The sequence below is a fragment of the Amphiprion ocellaris genome, chromosome 5 (genome assembly GCF_022539595.1).
Source record: "Amphiprion ocellaris isolate individual 3 ecotype Okinawa chromosome 5, ASM2253959v1, whole genome shotgun sequence".
In the NCBI taxonomy this organism is placed as follows: domain Eukaryota; kingdom Metazoa; phylum Chordata; class Actinopteri; family Pomacentridae; genus Amphiprion; species Amphiprion ocellaris.
The window spans coordinates 12,532,782-12,557,483 of NC_072770.1; the positions used below are offsets into that span (position 1 = coordinate 12,532,782).

Genomic DNA, 24,702 nt, shown 5'->3' on the forward strand with positions numbered 1-24,702 from the left:
AATCTGCATGTTGAACTCAAACTGTATCACATTTCAACGCTGCTCCAGATCCATACATGTATTTTTATGATTTCTTCTAATGTCTGCTTTTTGTTGTTGTTTTTTTTGTTAAACTGCAGATACAATGTGGATACCAGAAGCTCCAACCTCTCCAAACATGTAAGCTACTTTTCAGCATTTTAATGTATTTTATAATGACATGTGGGTTTATATCAGGTCAAAAATGTACCTGAATACACGAATAAATAACTTTGTTGATTGAAGTTTTACAGGTTTTGCTTTGTCTTCAGTTACTTGTTATTTTTACATCCAGTCAGTTGATCAAATAAAACAAAACATATTTTACTCTTTTCTAGTGGGTTTCATCCATTTAATCAGTCACAGTCCCCATGCAGCCTTTTTCCTCACTACATTTCCTATTTTCAGGAAAAATCTTCTTTAATTTTTTTAATCTTTACTTCAATCAATGGATCAAATACATGAAATCTGAAATTCTCTTCTTTTAGTATGATGTTGTACAGTACAGTAAATCAGCACTCTTGCATGCCTCATTTTCCCCCCAAGGACTATTTTCCATTTTCATCACCACATTTTCAGATGCTTATATGATGATGAGATACATAGAACTAGAGGATTGGTTTTGGATGTGAGTGTGTAATGTTGCTGAACAGAATTGTGTGGCAGAAACAAACAAACAAAAAATAAGTACAGTGACCTTTGAACTTTTTGCCACAAAACTACATTAGAACAACAATGTTCATGATCCATACATGGTGTTTTACTGAAGGGACCCTATAAACAATGTGTTGCTATTGCTGGAAATGTGACAAACACCAATCAGCCACAACATTAAAACCACTGACAGGTAAAAGTGAATGAACTAGATTCTGGACTAGACTGTCATACAGAGACGGAAGATGATTCAACCTACAGTTTCTGATTCGTAAAACTGTTAATCTATTTGTGAAAATGTAATTACAATGTTGGAGATTTCACTGTGTTATTTTGCACCTGGACCACATCAAACCAGATCCAGATCAAAAGCCAGTAAGCTTAGGTGGGTCACATCTTGAATAGATTGTCATACAAAGGCTAAAGACTCTATAAACAATTTTTGATATGGAAAATCATTATTTTTGTGTAAGTATAAAACTATATGGAGATTTTAGTGTGCTGTTTTGCATCTGAATCACTTTAGAACAGGTCCAGATGAAAAATGTCTATGCCTAGATGGGTTAAATCTGGAGTAGATCACATTTTTGTACCAACACAGTTTTTACTGGGACACACCCAATCCATCCAGCAACCCAGTGGACCCAAGGAATCCACTGCCGATGTCCCAGGACCAGACATAACAAGAAACCCATAGAGGTCCCATGTTTATGTAACAATGATCAGAGCTGTTTTGGCAGCAGGTGCAGATGGTTTTAATGTTGTGGCTGATTGTTGTATAGTGACTGTTAGTACATGCTCCAGTCGGTATGTAAGGTAGATTAAGCCACATTTTTGGAGCATTTTATCATCAGTAACAAACATACTAAATTTGTCAGTTACAATATCTATCCATCCATTGATTATATTCGCTTTGTAGAGGTGTTGCAGGTGGGGGCTGGAGTCTTTCCTACCTGTGAGAGGTGGGATGCCGAGACAGAAAATCAGTTAACCAGTTACCCTACCATGCATGCGTTGCAGTGTAGTTACTGATCAGAGCTCCACTGTTTTACATTGAGGCATCTCCAGTGTTTTTGTGGGACAGTTACAGCTAAAGCAGTTCTAATTCTGGGAAAATTAAATTCTTTCAGGGCCTTCAGCCATTTTTGAATGTTGTGAAACCTGTTTTCTCCACTATCCAAGTTTTTTTTTTTCGTTCCTTTCCACCGTCGCTCTTAGAGAATCCAAAGACATCTTTGGATCGTTGGGTTTTCTGTTCTCTGTTTGTAAGTTTTGTGCCTTACTGTGCTAAGCACTTTGAGATGAAATATGTTATGAATCTGCACTATAAGAATAAAATTGAATTGAATTTTCTTTTTGTTTGGGTCAGTGGTTTGTCGTAACCTTTCCCGTAGTCCAAAGACATGCAGGTTAGATCAAGTGGTGTCCAATCAATGTAGAAAGCATAAATTCAATCAAAAGGATAGTGTGTTTTTTATATATTTATATCATACAGTGGTTGATCAAACTAATGATAAAAGCATCTCACATCAGCTTAGTGTACTAAGCAACAAAGACAGCTTTTATCAGTGTGTATGCATGCATTTTTTGGCATCAACTTGAGGTGTTGTTAATGTGTTTATCTAGCTTTTCCCCTAACTCCTATCTGCCTTTCTTCACTGCCTCCTTACATGGATGAGCAGAAGGTAAGCCAGCATTTTCAACATTCTTCCTTCTATCTGCTGGACATTTTCCCATCTTACCTCAGGTTTTTGTGCAGTGTTAAACTTATAGACTTCTGAATGTGTTTCTGTGACTGCGTAGCTGATTCTTTTAGGAATGAAGGAAGTCACAGTGGACAGATAAGAGGCCATCTTGGCAGAATTGTGAGAAGGTTTCTCTCATCTCAGAGACTTTGATTGTAATCTCAGCATCTCATAAAAGAATGTGATCTCTTTTTCTTAGTCACCTGTTCCTTTCAATGCATTTCAGCTCGCCTGCCCACTTACCGATGGTGCATTATTGTAGTAACGTGGTGCTTTTTGACAGACTTTCAGGGATACGTTTTCATTAGTGATGCATTATAGAAAATCATCTGAAACTTTTATGTGCTTGGCTCAAGTGTGAAAGTCGGTGCATCGATGAAAGCACGATGTGATGTGACAGTGCAGTGTGATCAGACTTGGTAGATAAATGATAGCAGCAGCATTAAGCATAAATGTCAAGCTTCCAGTGAAGATGCTTTTCATACAGCTTGGAGCGCTTTTAAGACGTCATTGCCTCTTATTCCAGGACCATCTACACCTGGCATTAAAATGTGATCTGCCTGCATACATTATCTACATACCGACAACCCATCTGCAGGTCTTTGCATTTATATCTGGTATTAAAATGAATTTGTACTATCAGCATTGTGCTGCAATCTGATCCAATATCAATATGTAAATCAGTTAGATTGCGCATGCCGACTTAGACATGTCCCAGTGTGTCACGTAATGTCACAAACAACACGATTCCCTCCAATACCGTAGCGCTGATTCAGTCCAATACACATTTGAATTCCAGGGGATTCTGCATGCATTCACACTTTGCATTGACATGTGCTTTCCCTAATCTGGATGAGTTTGGAATTAAATTGTGTGCAGATACCAGGTGTAAATGGCAAACTAATATTCACATAACAATAATGGATGTATTGAGTGAGACTGAGATAAAAAAACAAACAAAAAAAAAAACTAGTGGTAGTAAATCTCCAATCAGTGCCAGTTAACTATTGCAGAAGGAGATTGCACGACGAGTTGATATAATTGAAAGAGTCAATCCTTAAACTGTGAAAAAGAATATAGAACACATGATGGACTTGGCTTTTTCAGCCATAGTTTTCAATTTCACTCAAAGGAAGATTGGAGTTTCCTCATTGCTCCAGTCAGATCTGATCTTTGAAGTTTTCATCGTTTGTACTTCAGGTTTTTTACTTAGCAGTTGAAAATGCACGTAAAAACAGATGGATTTTGGAGCAGCCCCCTAAGTCCGTGAGGTGAATGAATGAGAAGATTTAGCTGCAGATAAAATACCACAAAATAAAAATGAAATGTTTTGTGGGAAAATCAATAGTTGCTTGAAGTTGGCCGATAGTGTGCTGTATTGATGATGCTGGTTTCCTGTAATCTGTGAAGGACTTCCTGGGTCAGATGTTCTGCACACTGGGAGAGATCATCGGCTCAACTGGCAGCAGACTGGAGAGGACGCTTTCGTGAGTACAACATACTGGCAGATGCTGATGCATGCAGGCTCCTCCATGAATCCTGTGTAGGATTGTGATCTTAACATTAAGATCCTTTTTGCGGTCCCCCACAAACCCAAGAAAAACTGTGCTATTATTATAATTATACTCTATTATAATTAGTATGAACATTCCAGAGGCAGGTATGACATCTGTGTTCTAGCACATATGATGCGCCAGAGGTTAAATCGACACTTGTTTCTAATTACGTGTAGAAAATGTAATTTTTTTTCCAGCAAAATGTCAGAACTGTGCAGTTTGTGATCACATTTGTCAGTATTCTTTTATTATTCACACTCAAACTGTGACATTACAGACATTTTCGGGATGAGTGTGGTTAAAATTCATCAGAATGAAAGGCTGGCTTTACCATCTGTTAAAATATTATTATGAGAATGTGACAGCAATGTCATTACATTTGTTTCCTGGGAGTGAATATGCCACATCCAAACATCTGTGTCTTGGCTAATTCTGTTATTTTGTACTTCACATACTCTTTTCTAGTTCACTCAACAACCACATTATTACCAATATTCAAAGTTAGTCAAGAAAGCACTTTCAGTACTGTTTTGATGGAGGATTTTATTCCCAAGAGAACCCATGTGAATGTGGGTCATATCTTGAGCCATCACTTGTCCCAATTGCACTCTGATGATAGCTGGTGAGCCGAGTGATCAGGGATGTTTCCTTTATTGTGTGAACCACATTGCTGTTTTTTTCAGGATTTTAAATAAAATGCAGCAGATTATGTAGCTGCACCTGTGGATCAAAGCTTCATGTGGAGATCTTAGTGACGTCTGTCTTATTTAGGACAGATGGAATCTCACTTCTTTTTGAGCTAGAATCTCTAAAGACTAACAAGTCCCAAGTCAAGTCTGAAGTTGGGCCTGAGTTCAAATTCTAGTGTTTGTGTTTCAAGTTATGACAGTCACTGTTTTCAAGTCATAAATGTGAAATATGAAGTTGTGTCCCTGTTCAGAAACTAACAATTTCGAAATCAAGTATCCTAGTCAAGAAAGATAGATAGATAGATAGATAGATAGATAGATAGATAGATAGATAGATAGATAGATAGATAGATAGATAGATAGATAGATAGATAGATAGATAGATAGATAGATAGATACTTCATTCAGCCTTGTGGGGAAATTCAAGGTATCCAGTGGCTCAGACATGTTACACTCAAGATATAGAAGGAAACAATGTACAAACATACAATTAACGTGCAAATTGTGCTTGTCAAAGAAATATAAATAGCAATAAGGTGCCATAATGCTGGCATCTATAAAACAGGTGCAAAAACAGGTAATTAGGGTGTCACCAGCAAATTTTAGAAATGGTAGAGCGCATTTATCATTGAAACTTTTGAAAGATGTGGACGGATTTGCAACAGAGCTGCACTACGACTTTAAGTGCCTGTGTTGCTTCTGATTTTCACATTTTCTTTAAAATACTGAACACATACTGAACCTTTGAGTACTTTTTGAAATACATTTGCTTTATTTAATCCAACATATGAAGAACTATGATACAAAACTTTGTACTTAGGAACTATTTTCCAAGCAGCAGCATTTCAGTAAAGTGTCTGAACAACAAACCAAACATTCTGTCATCAGTGTCATTTTACATTAAAAAATATTAGAAGCTGGCTATTCTGCGATAAGCTCGCTCGTTAATGAAGTACATAACAGCATAAAATCTACTGAAGTGTGGTAATGTGTGTGTTTTCTAAGGTCAAATACATCTCGGACCTACAGAGTCTGTATTGGACATTCACAGGTTAAACCAATGTTGACATCAATATAGGTGATGGTCGATTGCTTTAGCTTAGCACACCACACATCAATATCTGCACAATGTTAGTGTTTGCTGGCTCAGATTTGTGGCAGCTGATATCAGACATACTGACAGGATTGAGGATGTTGGACTGTCTTGTTCATGCCTACGTGTCAGGCTGGTAGTGATTAGAATAAAATGCTGATTTTGGAGCCACACTGTTTGCTAGAACTTGCTCCTTGACTTCATCACCAGACTACTGGAGGGCCAGGAGAATGTAAATGCAGCTTCCACCATCTTCACATATTAATAAGTTGTCCTTTGAAGAGGGCTTTTCCCCTTTAAATGCATCTTGTCATTGGCGTGTCTGGAAAGCCGGTTGTTGTACTGTGAAGCTCCCAAGTGTAAATGTAATCTACATACTGGGGCATGTACAGCGCGACCCAGTCAGATATTAAAGGTTAAAAGCATTTTATTTTTGCTTTTGGATGCACCACATAGCATTGCAGTCGGAATACAAAAACCCAGTGCAGTTCTGATGAAAGTGAACGTCATCTGTCGGCCTTTGATCGATCCGTCATCACCGAATCAGCAGCTGACAGCAGATCCGATGAAGAAGCAGCTTTTTCTCCTTCTTTCTTCGCTAACCTTTAAGAGAGCGCAGGAGTGAGCAGCGTGCTCGCCTCAGGCTGACAACAAGAAACAAGATGAAGCTACTATTTTACCGGGCCTTTTGTTTGTGTTTTGAGAGCCTCGGAGAGCTTCCAACATGTTCTGCCTATAATTAGACGGCCATCGTGACGGGCTGAGCTGCAACATGCACGTGCCTTCCTAGATGTTTCTGAGTATTTCACAAAGGAGGAAAGAATCCATTTTGCTCTGTTTTGCTTTATTGCAGGTGTGAATGAAGACCAAAGTGAAACCGAGATGCTGTTCATGCCGTGTGTGGCTTGGATATTAATAAAAATTGATTAGAAAAGCCTCCCATTAAAATGAAAACATAAACAACCTAGCAGTGAAAGGAGGATTCCTCTACAGGGGCATAAAGCAGCACATCTATTAATCAGCCACCTATAAATCACATTCCCAGTTTGAGACCTTCCTGTGTTTTGTCAAAGCCGATCGGGCAGCTGCTCCTGCGCCGTCATTTATCTTGGTTGAAGCCCGCAGGAGCGTTTCCTAATTCAGACAGCTTGTCAATGAGACGGAGAGGCTCTGATGCCCTTGGATGCCAGTACTGTGTTACAGCAACTTTGGTGTCTGGGTGTTTTGAAGTGTTGGCTGAGTCCCATCAAGAGAAGCTATGAGACGGACGTGGGTTGTGTTGCCAAGAGGCGAAGTGCATCCAGGAGCAGAGAGGGGCTATTGATTCCTGCAACCTGGATGGAAGTCACACTCCCTTGGTGAAAAAAAAAACAAAAAAACAAAAACAGATATAGGCCTACAAAAGTTGTTGTTTTTAATGAAGATAACATTAAACAGTAATCCAGTGTAGACATTGTTAATGTGGTAAATGACTATTCTAGCTGGAAACAGCTGATTTTTAATAGAATATCTCCATAGGGGTACAGAGGAACATTTCCAGCAACCATCACTCCTGTGTTCTAATGCTACATTGTGTTAGCTAATGGTGTTTAAAGGCTAATTGATGATTAGAAAACCCTTGTGCAGTTATGTTAGCACATGAACAAAAGTGTGAGTTTCCATGGAAAACATGAAATTGTCTGGGTGACCCCAAACTTTTGAACAGTACTATATATAAAAGTTGCGATACCGCTCATGTCAAACCAAGCAAATGTTTGATGGACTGAGACACACAGGAGCTAGATTTGTTCACCATCACAGCATGAAAATTTAACAGTAATAGTGTGGCATAATAAAATGCCAAGTTTAAAGGTAACAGTCTGACATTTTGGTAAAAAATACCTCTTTGCTGCTTTACCTGAGTTAGATAAGAAGAATCTTACCTATTTTATCTCTGTGTGTCCAGTTCAGGCTGTATTAAGCTTGACATATTCAAAACTGTCCTGTTTAAATGGGACAACATCAAAGAAAGAGTCTTGAGTTGGACTTGAAGTTACAAATGTGTTAGAAGAAGCCCCAAAGAGTCACAGCAACCTAGACAATATCCATGTAGATGAATGCTCTGCACATATACCACTTTTCTACTCTACTGGTGCTCAAAGTGCTTTGTTATGTGTTATCAGCAACGTTGGGTTTAGTGTCTTGTCCAAGGACACTTCCTGAACAACCTCTACCACCTGAGCACTTAGTATGAAGGCAGATTGCTACAACTTGGACTTGTCTTTACACAAACTTTCTTGGAGAACACATCAATATCGACATAGTACAAGCATCAGACTTCCAGCCCATTGACATCAGACAGACTGACAGAAAAGTTGACCTTTCAGAAGATAAGTATAGACGGACACACCTGAGAGCACACACAGACACAAAGATTAGAAATGCATACTGATTTTTTTTTTCTTTTATTTTGATAACAGACGTGTTTCCAAGGAAACTGAGAGCATGAAGTGTACTTTATACTCTGTACTGATGAAAAATCCAGCTGGGCAAGCCAACTCCTTCATTCTGCTCTATTCTCCTGTGCTTAGGATGACATCAGAGCGGCGGTGAGGATCTATTTTCAGATGTTGGGTGGGGAGAGGAAGAAGGCCCTGTGGCATTTAGCGTGCGGAGGACAGGATTATGAGGGAAACCCACCTCAAGCATCAAGTCACGACACACACTCTTCTGTTGAGCCAGAAAAAGCACAAAGATGGTGAAAAACCATTCATCAATATATCAATATCAATTGCTTTGGTAATGTACGCTAGTCTCAAGTTTTACATGAAGTTGCACGGTTATTGTTTCACTTACTACCAATAAAGGCTTATTAAAGGTGGATTTCCAAGCACAAATACACCATACTTATGCATTTGAAAAGCCACTTTATATTTTAACAAAATAATCCACATTCACTAATATGTCAATCCCAGCATGCAATCTGTGCACTGTGGAAAGCAGAGAGGAAACATTTTAATGCATAGCAGTAAGGAAAAGTAATTAAAATACGGAGGAGTTTTTGCTGAAGCATGTTGTGCAGAATGACTCGGCATGTCATGTAATACGCAGCTCAGACAGAGATACCAGATCAGCACATTTAAGTCACTGAAAAACACCTTCATCCACTTTAACCACTTTAATCTGATTATCTTTTGGATTTTATGTCACACTGATTCCACAAATTTGCATGCTTACAGATCAGTAAACAGATCTTTATGGCAGCTCTGAAAATATTTCCATTATTGCGAGCTCCTGTAAAGTCGGCTTCAAATCTTGTATATTCCCTCATGGCAATAATGGAGTACCATCATTTTAGCATTTTGCTTCTACCTTCCTCAAACTTGCTTCAAATAGTTCAGTCCGACATTGAGGTCAGTTATTTTAGCAGCAGCTAATGTAGCCTAGAGTCTGTATGAGACACCTCTCTCTAACTCCACAACCCCAAACTTTTTCACTTTTTAAAGTTTGTAGTCTTCAACCTCAACCGATGACGATTCAAGTAACATCACTTTAGGACATTTCTCAGACTGACAAAGCTCACATATGCAGAAAAATCCATGAAAACCTAATCTTGAATCTTAAAAAAGCATTCCTAACTGTTACTTCTTCAAAGTTTTACATTCAAGCTCAGCAAATCTTCATCATCTGGACTGTGTGCGAGTGCTTTGATCATATTTAATTACAACACAAGACAAAAAACCCACAAATGTCATTTGAATTTAATCTAAATGCTAAATTCCTGATGCTCACCCACTTCTTTTCCCCTCTTAAAACAAATTAGGAGACGCAAACATTCAGAAATTTCTATGTGTTGTAAAATATGTATAACTCATCTAACATTGGCATTGTTCAAGTTGAGTCACATTAACAATATTTTTGTGATCTGTTCGGAGGCATTTAAAAAATAAATGTGCTGAATTGCAATTTTAAAATTAATTATCAGATGTTTTCATGATTTGGAATCATTTGTGTCTTGTCAAAGTCACTCAGGTCTTTATTTCTCCTACATACATCACGCTGACTACAAGAACTAACTTCACCGTCCAAGTGATCTCAGACGTTAACATTCATCGCTGTTGTGATGACTTGATCAATGCTGTTGGCTTCATCTGTCAATGCTAAAAGAGTTAAAGTTAAAGCAAAGATTTTTTAAATAAAAGTTACGTAAACCTTTGATAATAAGCCCTATGGAATCATTCCCACAAGTTTAACTTCGCTGTTATTTTTACTATTACCGTTCGCCTACATTAGGAAATGTTCAGAGAGACGTGACCTAGAATGACTGAATGGTCTCCACAGCAACCAGCATCTGGGAGTCCAGCAGGAAAGTAGGTATTTGTGAGCATGGAAATGAGGCATGTTTCACTATCCATAACAAGCAATTTTTAAAATGTAGGTGGGGAAGACCAGGAGCAAAATATGGTGTTATGGGGTTAATGTAATCCTGTTGTGCTAATCTGTATTTCTCTGTAGGTGTCAGCATTTTTGGTTTATGAAGGCGGGATGCCAGGAAAAAAAAGTTTGTGACCCACATATCTACACTGTTTTATATTTAAATGAAGGCATGAAATATGAAGGCAGGTTATTAATCTGCCCATCAGTGACTGTTGAGTCTCTAAAGCTGTGATTTTAACAGAGCGAGTCTCTCAATAAATGATGCAACACACAACCTACCACCTACCAGTTACCACCTCCGACCTACTGTATGTGCATACAGATCAGAACAAGTCATCTTTTGCCTCTTGAAGCATTTCTTCCTTTTTTTTCTGTTTTAAATGGTGCCACGCACAACTGGGGATCCTCTGCTCTTCAACTATTTCTCCTCCGCTGCCTCACACATTACAAATTCAGATGGGTTTGAATATGGTAAGGAGCGAGCCTCGGCTGTCCCTGTGGTATTTACAGTGCAGTGAATCTGAAGTTCTCTCAGGATAGCGGAGGAGGTTAGCCGGGTGTCTTCAGTCCCTCAGAACAGTAATTGATTTGCTCTCTGTCCTCCTGCAGATATGTTTTGACACTCCTTGATTCCACTTTGGTCTTCAAATGCAGGTTTTGACAAAGTAGTGCTCTTAATCCCAGCTAAACCAAACACTTCAAACACTGCTGTATATTCATCAGAGGTTTGACAAAAGAATCACTAATGAGCCGAGCACATATCAACTGGCACACTTTATTAACTTGTGTGCTTAACGAGGGCTTCGCCTCTCAGATGTAAATCTCTTTCTATTGGCAGCCCACCTGCCATTAAATATTAAAAAGCCATATGTAAATGGATGCTTGATGTTTCTCCCATCCTGTGTGCCACTGATACAGCAGACTGGCACGAGCCCAGCTCTTTGATCAGTCCCTATCGCTCCTGCCTGTTAACAGACCTTTGCATTGATTTGTCACTTCACTCCGTGGTACTTCACTGTTTTTTGCCCAGCCAGTGTTTAAACATCAGTTCTGTTCATCTGACAAGAACCTGACGATTCCTGTCTCTGAAAGCTTCAGATTCCAATCTGAAAGTGACATAAAAGCCTGTAGTTTTGCCTTTGATATGTTGGATGAGTTTCCACAAAGCAGGAAGTTTGTGTTTTGATCTGACTACTGCTTTAGTGTCCTCGTGCCCATCTGAATCGTATTTATTTTGCGTCATTCAGACAGCATGTTGCCATGGAAAGGAGACTTGAGCTCCTGTGTGGGAGATTCTGGGTGGTGAGGATGTTGCTACTGCTAAGTCCTCCACCAGAGCTGTTCTTTGTAATCAAGCAACTCACAAGGCCATGAAAGTGAGATGAGCTCTCAATTACGTCCTCAGGGAGCCTTCGGAGCAGAGCATGTGGGAAACTGATTTGGGGACAGCGATAAACCTTAAAAGATAAAATGAAACTAAAGGTTTCTTACCTCTCCACCTGAGTTAGAGCTTTTCTGTTCCTGGTGCTTTGTCTGCAGTGAAAGTGCAAATTAAGGAAATAAAACTGCCAGAGACATCTAAAAGTAGAGTTTCATGGTTGGGGAAATAAGCTGTGGACTACAGATGGGAGTCTGGATGTTAAATCCACCCACCTTCAGGTGACTCCAATGTAGTTTCTAAAAGTTTCTTCTGAAAATAATACAGCAGCAACTACGATGCACATGAAGTCACTTATATTTTGTAGCAGCGTCATTTCTAGAAAAAGGGGTTGATCTAAATATTCTCTTCCTTCAAAAGCCATTTCAAAACTTTTTTGTGTTGGTTGATATAATGCAAAGGCCAAGTCATTCGGTACTTTATTGGAAAAATCCTAGTGGCTACAACAATGATCTTCCCCTGCAAAGGCTTTTTTCCTCCACAGATAGTAAAGACAAAACCCTCATAGCTACTTTTAAAATATTTTTTGCTTTTTCACTATTTTGGGAAATCACTCTCATTTGCGAGTAGTAAAATAATGTTGTTACAACTGGACTCCACAGTTGTAACAACAACATGGAGACAACCACTGTACGGTGAAGAAAACAAAGGTTTTATTGCCAAATCAGTAAATCCATTCCAGCGTGGGGCTGGAGCTCCAAAGACACACCGCTCCTGTCAGCGATCCCGTCTCGACTGGAAAGGACAGCGATTAAATGCAGCTGAGCCACTGATTGCAGGTGTGGCTCAGTCAGGTGGCGACCCTCGGCTCCTGATCAGGCACATCTGGTGTTGAAGTGGAGGGTCGTCACAATGTTCCATGTTCATCCACCCCCTTTACTCGACTTTATCGCTTACAGAAAAATCATATGAATTTGACATCACAAAAACTGTTCTGGTTGGTGTTTCTAAACATGTTAAATGTGTGAAAATATGTTAATGATTGAATACAAACTTCACTGGAGTCTGTGTCTCACTTTTAATTTTCATTGTAATACCACAGATTTAACATGTAATCAAATGAGGTTCTCATGAGTATTTGTATGGATTTCACATGTAATAATGCAAGTTTCTCCCTCTACTTCCTTTAAACTGTTGCATATGGAGAAATGGTCTACATATTACTGCACTACCTGTAGAAAAAAATTAAACATGCTGCACATTGTATGACCTGCAGTGACAGGTTTTCTACATGTGTTTTATTTTCAAATCAATGTTATTTATATAGCACAGATTCCCAAATATGGCATCTCACAGTGCTTAGCATAGTAAGATACAGACCTCACAAATTAAAAACGGAGAGCAGAAAACACAACAATCCAAAGTTGCCTTTGGATTCCCTTTTAGTGATGGTGGGAAGGAACCAAAAAAAATTTTAAAAAGGTGTATGGTACCACATGTTCCCACATGTTAAATTCATGTGATTTTTCTGTAAAGAATCACCTTCAGTGAGTTTTCAGTGTTTTAAAATCCTGGAGATTCTGTGTTTGCATTGCATGGACAGTAACCAGATATTGTTTTTTTTACTCTCCTGTGGGAGTCAAACACTTTCCATTGACTATCTTTGTCTTATTCTTTCTGCCCCCCGCCCCTTTTACATCCATTTTCATACCTCCACACCCACCTATAAGTCACTGTGCCACCGTGAATTGGTGCAGCAGCCTAAGTATTTATTTCATACATGCATAATTAGATCTCCACCAGTGCAGGGGATGGAGTCACGTTCCCAAAATAAATTAAATTCCAGCAAACATCAATTTACAGGAGGAAAGAGCTGTCGAGGAGCTTTATTGAGATGTATGAGCTGGAGGGTCTGAGCTTAATCAGACCGAGGAGGAAGGTGACAGTGGATCCCACCACCACCCAACCTCCTATTCAGACAGAAGCTTAGTGCTGACAGCAGTGCTTGAATGACTTTCCTTCCACAGCTGCAATGGGAAAAATAAATGACAAGATGATGGGATTGTTTGAATTTTTTCATTTCCATTTGCATTGTTCAGCTCAGACAGACACTGACCAGCTGGATAAATTCATCTTTGTCATCCTTCTTTCAGCCCTTTCATGTAGTGTGTTTAAAAGTTAAACGACGAAGTGCTGGACTGAAACCGTTCAGAAAATTATTACAGTGACTCACTGACACAGACTGCCAAATCACTTCAGAGTACAATAGTCTGACTAAAAATACCTTGCATGTTCTTCACTGACAGGTATTGTTATTAGCAGCTCCACAGCCTCGTATTTGTTCCGAGCAGCATCCTGACAATTTCTGCGTCTTAAATTCTTCTACATGCATTTTACATTGTGAGCAGCTCACCGATAAAATTAAGATTCAGATGAAAAATGAGATGGTGGGTTCTCTAACTACCCATTTTTTTCATCTCATCGCTCTTCCCATTATCGACTGCTGGCTTTAAACCTTTTAATTAACCTCTGTGCAATTAGGAAAAGACCTCAGATATTTCAATTTGGATGAAACTACCTCTTTCCGAGTCAAAATAAATGCAGCTCACTTACACTTGTGATAAGACAATTTTCCAGTGTTCAGTCATTTGTACTGGATGCAATAAAGCACAATATACTATGTCCTGCTAACATCAAGACGCCCAACTCTGGTGTGTGCCATTTAGGGCTCATTTAAATTTTAAATGATGTCTTTGCATGTAAATAATTAAACGCAGGAAGAAAGAAACTGTCGAGGTAAGAGGAGGACAACCAACGAAAACTCCTAAACTCCACCTATTTTCATTCTGACTGCAGCTGAACAACAACAACTAAAACAACCTCAGGGATGATTTTATTATTGTTAAGAGAACTGAATGCAGACCCCCAAAATGAGTCTCATTTATCTGAATAAAATTATTTAGATAGAATAACACAGCAAAAGGTTTTTCACTTCATGGTTTGTTTCGATTTTAAGCACTGTACTACACATATGTATAGGTTTTTGTAGGCTCTGGGGAGGCTTTGCAAATAAAAAATGCGCATGGTTTAAGAAAGCTGTTTTTTCGTAATACTCCATATGTCATAAAGATAATCAAGATTCGCATTAGGATGTTTGATTGGGTTGCAGTTGGAGCAGGTTTGCAAAGTCATGTCTGTACCATACCTCAGTAGTATTTATGTTAAACTCAAAGCAGGCAACTCAAGAAACAGGTGAAAAAGTACAGAAATCTGTGAGCAGCGAGGGTGGAGATCTTTGTTACCATATAGCAATTATGTGAAGTAGCTTATTGGACTGGCTGAACAAAAAACTGTTTAAATTAGAGTGAAAAGTTACCTTGTATGTGTACTCACTGGTCGGTGTATTAGGTTCACCTGTTCTACTGCTCCTTAACACAAATGTCTAATCACATGGCAGCAGTTCAGTGTGTTTAGGCATGTAGAAAAGGGCAAGACAACCTGCTGAATTTCAAAGTGAGCATCAGAATGATGAAGAAAAAGTGGTTAGGTGACTTTGAATGTGGCATGGTTGTTGGTGCCAGACGGGCACTGCAGATCTCCTGGGATTTTCACCCACAACTATCTCTGGTGTTTACAGAGAATGGTCCAAAGAAGAGAAAATGCCCAGTTAGCGGCAGTTCTCTTGGCGAAAATACCTTAGTGATGCCAGAAGTTGGATGTCAGTGGCCAGACTTGTCTGACATGAAAGACAGTAACTCGAATAACCACTTGTTACAACCAAGGAATGCAGAATACCATCTCTGAACGCACAACATGCCGAACCTTGAATCAGATGAGCTACAGCAGCAGAAGACCACACCGGGTGCCACTCCTGTCAGCTAAGAGCAAGAAACTGAAGCTACAATTCACACAGGCTCACCAAAATTGGACAAAAGATAATTGGAAAAATGTTTCCTGGTCTGATGAGTTTCGATTTCTGCTGTAACATTCATACTGTGGGTCAGAATTTGACTTACACAACATGACAGCATCCTTCTTATATCAACAGTTCAGGCTGCTAGTGGTGTAATGGTGTGGGAGAAATTTTCTTGGCTCATTTTGGGCCCCTTCGTACCAATTGAGCATCATCTGAACTCCACAGCCTACCTGAGTATTGTTTCTAACCATGTCCATCCATTTGTGACTACAGTGGATCATCTTCTGATGCTACTTCCAGCAGGATAATGCATCATGTCACAAATCTCAAAACATCTCAAACTGGTTTCTCGAACATTACAATGAGTTCACTGTACTCCAACAGCCTCCACAGTCACCAGACCTCAATCCAGTAGAGCACCTTTGGGATGTGGTGGAATGAGAGATTTGTATCATGGATGTACAGGAGATGCTATCATGTCAATATGGACCAAAATCACTGAAGAATGCCTTCAGCACCTTGTTGAATCTATATCGTGAAGAATTAAGGTGGTTCTGACAGCAAAAGGAGCACCAACCCGATGCTAGCAAGGTGTGATCAGATTTGGATCTGGAGAGTTTGGAGGCCAAGTTGACATCTTGGGCTCTTTGTCAGGTTCCTGAGCAGTTTTATTTTGGTCGTAGGGCTCATTGTCCTGCTGATGTTGCCATGGGGGAGTGTACTTGGTCTGCAACAGGGTTTTGGTAGGTGGCATGTGTCACGGTAGTTTCCCTGCAGAATATTGCTTTTAAAGAAGCTGATCGGTGTCATGCACTTCAACTGTCAGCAATCTGAATATTGTGACTGATTGGTGTATTTGTTGAGGCAGTGTGTGAATGCGTGGAGAAAATTAATAGCGTACTGCTTCATTTCCAGCATTTTTCTGTGACACTTATTTTTACACCTTGTCAAGGCTTCTGTTAAAGCCTTTTTCTTCCAACCTCTCTCCTCTCTGCACACTTTTTGGCACATCGATGGCTCAGACTTGCATAAACATTGAACATAATTTCCACAGTAGGGCGTTTGATCTTTGTCCAAATAGATAATTAGCTGGAGATGCCATAGTCTGCCACCCACTGTCTCCTTGTCACACCCGTGCTGTGAGGAGATGCTGGCAAAGAAAAAAGATTCATTTCTACCGGTGGGCCCCGTTCCGACTGGCATCAGTGATGAGAGAGATCTTGAGGGGTTCTTGAGGGTTTTTGTTGAGAGGCTTTTTACCGGCTCAGCTATTTATAGCACCATTTACCCTGCAGGTGATCAGCATATTTTATTTAGGATCACTACCAGGCTGACTGGGTGGTTCTCCAGCTGAATATTCCTTCTTTTCTTTGCCCTGTCCTTAAATCTCCGTTTTGGGTGATACACATATTTAAATGTGTGACATTGAAAATCAATTGTGCTTAGACGGATTGGACGAACATTGGACAAAAGTTAATTAAGAAACTGCAGTCTGTCCATTTGTCTATTTTCCGATCCCTTCCTATATCACAGTGCAACAAGCTAAGCAGAGAAGCCTTCAAATTTTGTTTCCCCAGTCACGTCCTTCAGCTTCCCCCAGGGGATCCTAGGGCAGTCACAGGCCAGATGGGATGGATCTAATCCCTCCAAGGTCATTCTACCAGTCGCATGTTTTGCAAAAAGGTGTTCAGGAGACATCCTCATTAGATGCCGAAACTGTCAATCCAAAGTACATATAACAGAGATTTTCTTGAAATAGAACCCATTTAGTTTAACTGGCAAGAAGTCACAGTTTACCAACCCTTGCATCACTGAATAGTTCAGTTTAAATCAATGTCTGTGATAAATGTCTCTCAGAATCTGTTTGTCCTATTTTTGCTTTAATGACAGCAGCACATGAACCCAAGCAGTTTATTCACACTTGATAATTTATGTTATTCCAGCATTATGCAACAGCGTTCCAAAGAGTTTCTTGCCTTGTCAGGATTTTTTGCTTTTCTCAGTTTTTAAGTGCTCCATAAAAGTAATTTTGGTCAATTTTGATTTATTTTGGATACATTTTTGAGTAATTTTTAATGTTTCAAGCCATTTTGGTTAAATTTAAAGCATTTTATGTGAGTTTCAAGTCATTTTGGTCAATTTTGAATCATTTGGATATATTTTTGAATCAAGACTGTGGAGGAAAGTTTAACACAGTCCTTGGTCTTCTTTGGTCTTTAGGTCAAAGCTTTGAGGTGTGTTTGGACTACTTATCCTGCTACGGTATGAATACTTCTCCAAAAAAGATGAGAATAAGAGGATGAAGCTTGTCTTTCAATAATGGAGTGCCGCTTCTCCTTGGTCAGGGTGGCGTCGAGTAACTTCAGGTGTTTCCACTCCTGAGAAGTGGCTTAGAGACACTTCTCATCCTCTGAGACCACTAAGAGCGACTGCATATATGAAGACAGACCAAACAAACCTATTAGATTTCATTCAGTGTGGTTGACATACTGGCAGTGCTTGAATGATCCTAACTTCAGACGAATCAAATAATGAGAAGGTGGAGCTCAGGAAGCCAACTACTGGTAAATCATCTATGGTCAAGAGCTCTGGGTAGTGACCGAAAGAAGCAGTGAAAGAAGAATGATATTGTGGATACAAGCGGCTGAAGTGATCTTCCTCCATAGGGTTGCTGTCCTCAGACTAAAAGATAAGGTGAGAAGCTCGGACATCTGGAGGAAGCTTAGAGTAGAGTCGCTGCTCCTTCGTGTTGAAAGCAGCCAGATGAGGTGGTTCGTACATCTGATTTAGATGCCTCTCTTGAGAGTTCCATTGGAGGTTTTCTGAGCATGTCCACCTGGGAAGAGACCCTGAGGCAGACCCAGAACTCACTGGACATATTATGTACACTACCGTTCAAAAGTTTGGGGTCACTCCTTATTTTTGAAAGAAACACAGCTTTTTTCAATGAAGATATCATTAAATTAGTCAGAGGGATCGCGAGATGCTGTGAGATCGCGAGATTCAGTGAGAGTGACGAAATTCAACATGGCGGCTCCCAGCTGCTAGATGAGAAGTAAACAAATCGCCGTTATCTCGACGTATTTGTATTAAAAATAAATAAATAAATAAAACAACAACCTAACTAAATAGCCTGCTCAAGATCGGAAACGGTAGTGCTCACAGTGGAGGACCTTGAGAACTTTATTGACGACTACTTCGTCCGGTGCACCATGGAAGACGCCAACCCGAGCAAGAGGAAGAAAGCAGACTCCTCGACGGACACACAAGACTTGGAGGTCACGGATATCCAGGTAAGTGTTCTCGAGTCTATTAATAAGAAGCTCGATATTCTTAGTTTGCTTCACCAGGAGATAAAAGACCTGAAAGCAAGCCTGGAGTTCACCCACCAGCAGATCGAGGATCTGCAGAGGGACAACACCGAACTCCGGTCCACGCTGACAGCGGTCACTTCAGAGGTGTGTACACTTAAAAAAGAAAACAAAACCCTGAGGGAGACCGTCCTGGACATCCAGTCGAGGAGCATGCGGGACAACCTGATCTTTTCTGGTATCCCTGAGTCCACACCGGATAACCCAGAGACCCTTGTTAAAAACTTCATGGTGTCGGCGCTTAAAATCCCTGCGGAAACTGTTAAAAACATCACTTTCCACCACGTCCACCGGCTCGGACCCCGAGGAGGAAACCGTCACCGTCCTATCATTGCAAAGTTCGAGCACTTCCAGCAGAAAGTGCTCGTAAGGAGCAAAGGACGGGAGCTGAAAGGCACGTCGTTCGGGATGAACGACCAGTTTCCCAGGGAAATCAACGAGAGGCGCAAAGTATTATATCCCATCATGAAAGAACACAGACAGAAAGGTAAACGGACTGCACTGGTTGTGGACAAACTATACATAGATGGGCAGCTATTTCGGGAACCCTCCATTACCACCTGGCTCTTCTAAAAAAAAAAAAAAAAAAAAAAAAAAAATGGCTTAAACGTTTAATATATCATTTAGTCATTTATGTTAGAAAATGTTATAAAAAAAAAAAAAATGTCACAGGTGTAAATGTCTCACTCTCCTAACCTACACTCCCCACTGGAGAACCCCCTCCTCCTTCTACTTTTCTCTCTCTCCCTCTCTATATGTCTCCCTTTAGCCCTCTCCCCCTCTCACACACTCACCCCCCACACTCTCACTCACACTCTATGTACTCCCCATGTTTATTGTGCTTGTATGTTTTATAATGTGTTTGTTGATAGTTTTTCAGGCAATGATGTGCTATTATATAATGTATATATAGATCCTGACCTGCTGTATACATCTCTCTCCAACACTCACAGCTCACAGACAGCAACAGAAAGCTCACAAGGACACACACAGATGTTATATTACATTACTACATACTCAGTGACAGAACATCTTCTCTCTCTATGTTCAAGTTTAATATTGTAGCCTGGAATGTTCATGGCATACGCTCACAAACAAAAAGAGTTAAAATCATGGACTATGTCTCTAAATTAAAAGCAGATATTTTGCTCCTTCAAGAAACACATTTACTACAGTCGGAAGAAAAATGTTTATCAGACTCGAATTATAGTATCATCTTTTCATCTTGTTATAACAGCAGACAAAGAGGGGTCTCCATTCTAGTCCATAAGAGAATTCCATTCACTTTAAACAGTACAGTAACGGACTCAGAGGGCAGATATATTATTATCCAGGCAACAATCTTTAATAAATTATATTCTATTGTAAACCTCTATGCTCCGAATAATGATGATCCAGCCTTCTTTCACACTGTTTTCTCTCACTTAGCAGACTTATCTGCTAACTCAATAACTATTATCGGTGGTGACTTCAACATAGTTTTAAACCCTTCAGTAGATCGATCTAATAGTCCAATACACGTAAAACAGTCACAATCAGTTAAAGTCATACATGACTATATGAAAGATTTCGGACTAGACGACGTCTGGAGACTCAAAAACCCAACAAAGAGGGACTATACGTTTTTCTCTGCGGTACACAAAACATTTTCAAGAATTGACTTTTTCCTCTTAAATAACTCTATCGCACATAAAGTCACTACTAAAATCCACCCAATCATTATCAGCGACCACGCACCAATATCACTCAGCCTGCAAACAGATTCCATCCCTAAACCTCCTCAGACTTGGCGCCTCAACATCTCTCTACTCAAAGACCCAGAATTTGATCGAGTAATAAGGAGTGAGTGGGCAGACTTTCTAAAAAACAATGACTCTGTTGACTTACCCCCATCTTTGCTTTGGGAAACTGGAAAGGCCGTAATCAGAGGTAAAATAATATCATACTCCTCATACAAGAAAAAAAAAGATCTACAAACAGAGAAAGAAATTGAAGAAAAAATTAAACAACTTACAGAGAATTATGCAATAAACCCAAGTGATCAATTATGGTCCGAACTACAAAATGCAAAACTAAACCTCGATAATATCCTATCCAAGAAAACAGAGTTTTTATTACAACAGCTAAGATATAATGATTTCGAACACAATAATAAATCAGGAAAATTTCTGGCGAACCAACTCCAGCGCAATAAAGAAAAATCCTTCATAACAGCAATTCAGGATTCCTCAGGAAAATATACTCAGTCACCTCAGGAAATCAACCAGACCTTCTATAATTATTACCAGAGTTTATACTCAGCAGCAGTTAACCCAAACATAGAAGATATAGATAATTTTCTCAACAATTTAAACATGCCCAAACTAACGTCAAATTACAGAGACATATTAGATGCTCCATTGACTATGAAAGAATTACAATGTGCATTAGACAGTATGCCAGCAGGCAAGGCACCTGGTCCTGATGGTTTCCCTGCTGAATTTCTTAAACATTTTTGGTCAATGTTAGCACCCCTTTTCTTCAGGACAGTGACAGAGATTAAAAATAATGGTTATATCAGTCCGCACATGAATACAGCTGCAATTAAATTATTATTGAAACCAGACAAAGATCCTACGCTTCCCTCTAGCTATCGACCTCTGTCACTAATCAACACCGACATCAAAATTATCTCAAAAGCTCTCGCCTCTAGGCTGGAGAAAATCATCCCGTCAATAATTCACAGCGATCAAACAGGATTTATAAATGGCCGACACTCCACCAACAACATCAGAAGACTTCTAAATCTAATCTCTTTGACGCAACGCCACAACAAAGAAGCTATTGTTATGTCACTGGACGCAGAAAAAGCCTTTGACAAAGTCAATTGGTCCTTTCTCTTTGCTGTGCTCCACAAATTTGGCTTCGGAGAATCATTTATCCAGTGGGTATCAGCTCTGTACAACTCACCCAAGGCTACAGTCACCACTAATGGGATCACTTCACAAAGCTTCAGTCTGCAAAGGGGAACAAGACAGGGATGCCCACTCTCTCCCTTATTGTTTGCGATCTTTATCGAACCATTAGCAACAGCTGTACGTCAGAACACCGATATCAAAGGTATCTGCGCTCTGGAGTCTGAACATAAAATTAACCTATACGCAGATGACATTTTACTTTATCTACAAGAACCCAAAACTTCAGTAAAGGAAGTATTTAACCTCATCACAACCTTCTCGCGTCTTTCAGACTACTCCGTCAACTGGTCAAAATCAATTATATTACCTTTAACAGAAAACTCGTGGAAGCCCGCAGCCCAAAACTCGCATTATTCTTTTCCTACTGGCAACATCAGATATCTGGGCATAAATATTTCCTCCAAACTCTCAGAATTAGTTCACCTGAACTTCACTCCACTTTTGGACAAAGTCTGTGATGATCTGAGGCGTTGGAACAACCTCCCCATCTCCCTTTTGGGACGAATAGCTACAGTCAAAATGAAAATATTACCTAAAATCAACTATCTTTTCTCCATGATTCCATTTAAACCCACATCAAAGTGGTTCCAATCGTTAGACTCCGCTATTGGTAAATTCTACTCAAAGAATAAAAAGGCTAAAATCAGCTTGACTACCCTCCAGAAGAATAAATCCGAAGGGGGACTGGAGGCTCCCAACTTCATGTATTATTATTTATCCAACCAAATACAATATCTCACCAAATGGATACATCCACATGAAGAATATAACTCCTGGCTAGAACTAGAACAGTTAGATTGTAACCAGATCAAAATCTCTGACCTTCCCTTTATCTCTTCTGCTCTTAAACATCACTCCTGCTTCAAGAACCCTATGATCGCTTCCACCTTGTCTGCTTGGTGGAAAGCACTGGAAATCACAGGCTCTCAATTAAAACCCAGTATACTCTCCCCAATCTGGCACAACCCTGATTTTGCAAACAACAAAATAGCTCTTTATTTCAGCACATGGGCAGAGAGAGGAGTCACTCACCTCCATCACCTTCTGGATGATAACACATTTAGGACATATATAAACTTATTCCAAACATTTGAAATAAGAAATGGAAATTTTCTTCAGTACCTACAGGTAAAGAAGACTATTACAAGTAGAATTCCATCGCTTCAGACTACTTTACAGCCAACGGATTTACAGCCACCTGAATTTGTCGACTACATTGTGAAACTCTCTCCAAGAAATAAGAAGAATCTCTCAAAAATTTATAGTTTACTCTCAAAGACACACTCTATACACCTACCAACTCAAAAATGGGAAAAAGACGTATCCAAATCTTTTGACTCTGATTTTTGGACCCAAATCTGTGAAAACACATTTAAAATGACTAAAAACACCAACTTACAATTGATCCAATTTAAGGTGCTTCACAGAACACATATAACACAATATAAACTGTATAAAATGGGCTTCTCACGCTCAGACACATGTACGCAATGCACCCAAAACATGACGGACACTTACTTTCACGCTCTGTGGCTTTGTACACCCGTCTATCAATTCTGGGTAACAATCACACAGAAACTCTCCAATATTTTGGACTGCGGGATTCCACATTCCCCGACCGTTTGCCTAATTGGTGATCTAACGCAAACAGCCCTTCCAGACATTCATATCCAACCCACACTTGCAGCTATCGCCATTGCCAAAAAAACTATTTTAGTTAACTGGAAAGATAAGAAAGCCCTCAACATCATCCATTGGCTGAACCTCCTCACAGAACACATTTCACTTGAGAGAATATCTGCTATCAGAAAAAACCAATTGGATTCCTTCAAAGAAAAATGGTCTCCATTTATTAAATCAATAAATATTAACCTATAGCCTCCGCTTGTATGTGGGCGTATGCCATTTCCCTCATAAAATTGTAATTATTATTCTGTCTGTGTGTATGGTCTGACTTCTGTCTGCTTTATTTCAGTTTATTAACCCTCTACCTTTTTAAGTAGGATGGCACCATGGACTTCAAGGCTGTGTGCATGCACTAGTGGTGTCCCTTCCCTATTGCTCTTGGGGTCGCTCTCTGGCTCTGCGGGGCCAGCGTGGCTCGGGCCCCTCTGCCTGGGGGTGGGTGTCCCCGGTGTCTCTCCCTTTGAGCCCTGGGTCTGCTGGGTCTGTGCGCTCTCCCGGGGCCTTGGGGGTAGCGGCGGCTGGTCTCTTCTGGGGCGCCCTGGCTGGCCCTGGGGTTTGGGGTGGGTCGGCCCTCCGGTCGCTCCCCTGTCCTTTCCTGCTCTGCTTCCCTCCTCCTCCCTCCTCTCCTGCCTGGCCGCTCGTCCTCGTCCCTCTCCCTCCCCTGGGGGGGCTGGGGGCCCTCCGCTGCCTGGGGGTCTGGCATGGGGGCCGGGTGGTCTCTCTGGGGGGGTGGCTCTGGCTCATCCGGGCACAGGCCCTGGTACTTGCCTGTGTGCCGCCACTGGAGATAAGTTTCTGCTGGCTGGGGGCTTCTGTCCGGGCCCGGTGCTGTCCTTGGGTGTGGTGGGGTGGGTGGGGTCTCGGTGGTGCTGCGGGGTGGGTGCCCTGCATCCTGGACGTGCCGGCTCCGGGGCGGGCGTGGGGGCTCATGGCCCTTGCTTCCTAGTGGTGCGGCCTGGTCCTCCCTCCGGGGCGGGGTGCTGCATGCGGCTGGCCCGTGGTGGGGCTACGGCGTCTGCCGGGGCGCTGCTCCAGCGCTGCGACTTCTGGGGGTTTCGGTGCTGGCCGGGCCGGTCGGGTTCGTGTGGGCCCACCTCGGCCTCTTGCCTCTGGGCTCTGGGGGCCCTCTGCATCAGTACCTGGTGGTCTTACTACCTGTCTCCCCCGCTGCTCTCTCCTCATGGGCCGGATCCACACCAGACTGCCTCTTACTGTGCACTTCA

The 24,702-nt window shown here is 40.7% G+C and overlaps 1 protein-coding gene across 2 annotated transcripts in view; it reads left to right on the top strand.

Annotated features, from left to right (window-relative positions):
* LOC111580325 (copine-9-like) overlaps nucleotides 1–24,702 on the top strand; it is a 184,628-nt gene that overhangs the window by 74,597 nt on the left and 85,329 nt on the right. The window contains exons 5-7 of one of the 2 annotated variants that reach the window (XM_055010559.1): nucleotides 120–159; nucleotides 3,828–3,904; nucleotides 8,326–12,520. In XM_055010559.1, the coding sequence (XP_054866534.1) occupies nucleotides 120–159; nucleotides 3,828–3,904; nucleotides 8,326–8,347 (139 nt within the window). In that variant the 3' untranslated portion in view covers nucleotides 8,348–12,520. Of the gene's footprint in view, nucleotides 1–119; nucleotides 160–3,824; nucleotides 3,905–8,325; nucleotides 12,521–24,702 lie in introns of those variants that run through there. The other variant, XM_055010558.1, reaches the window with a different exon arrangement.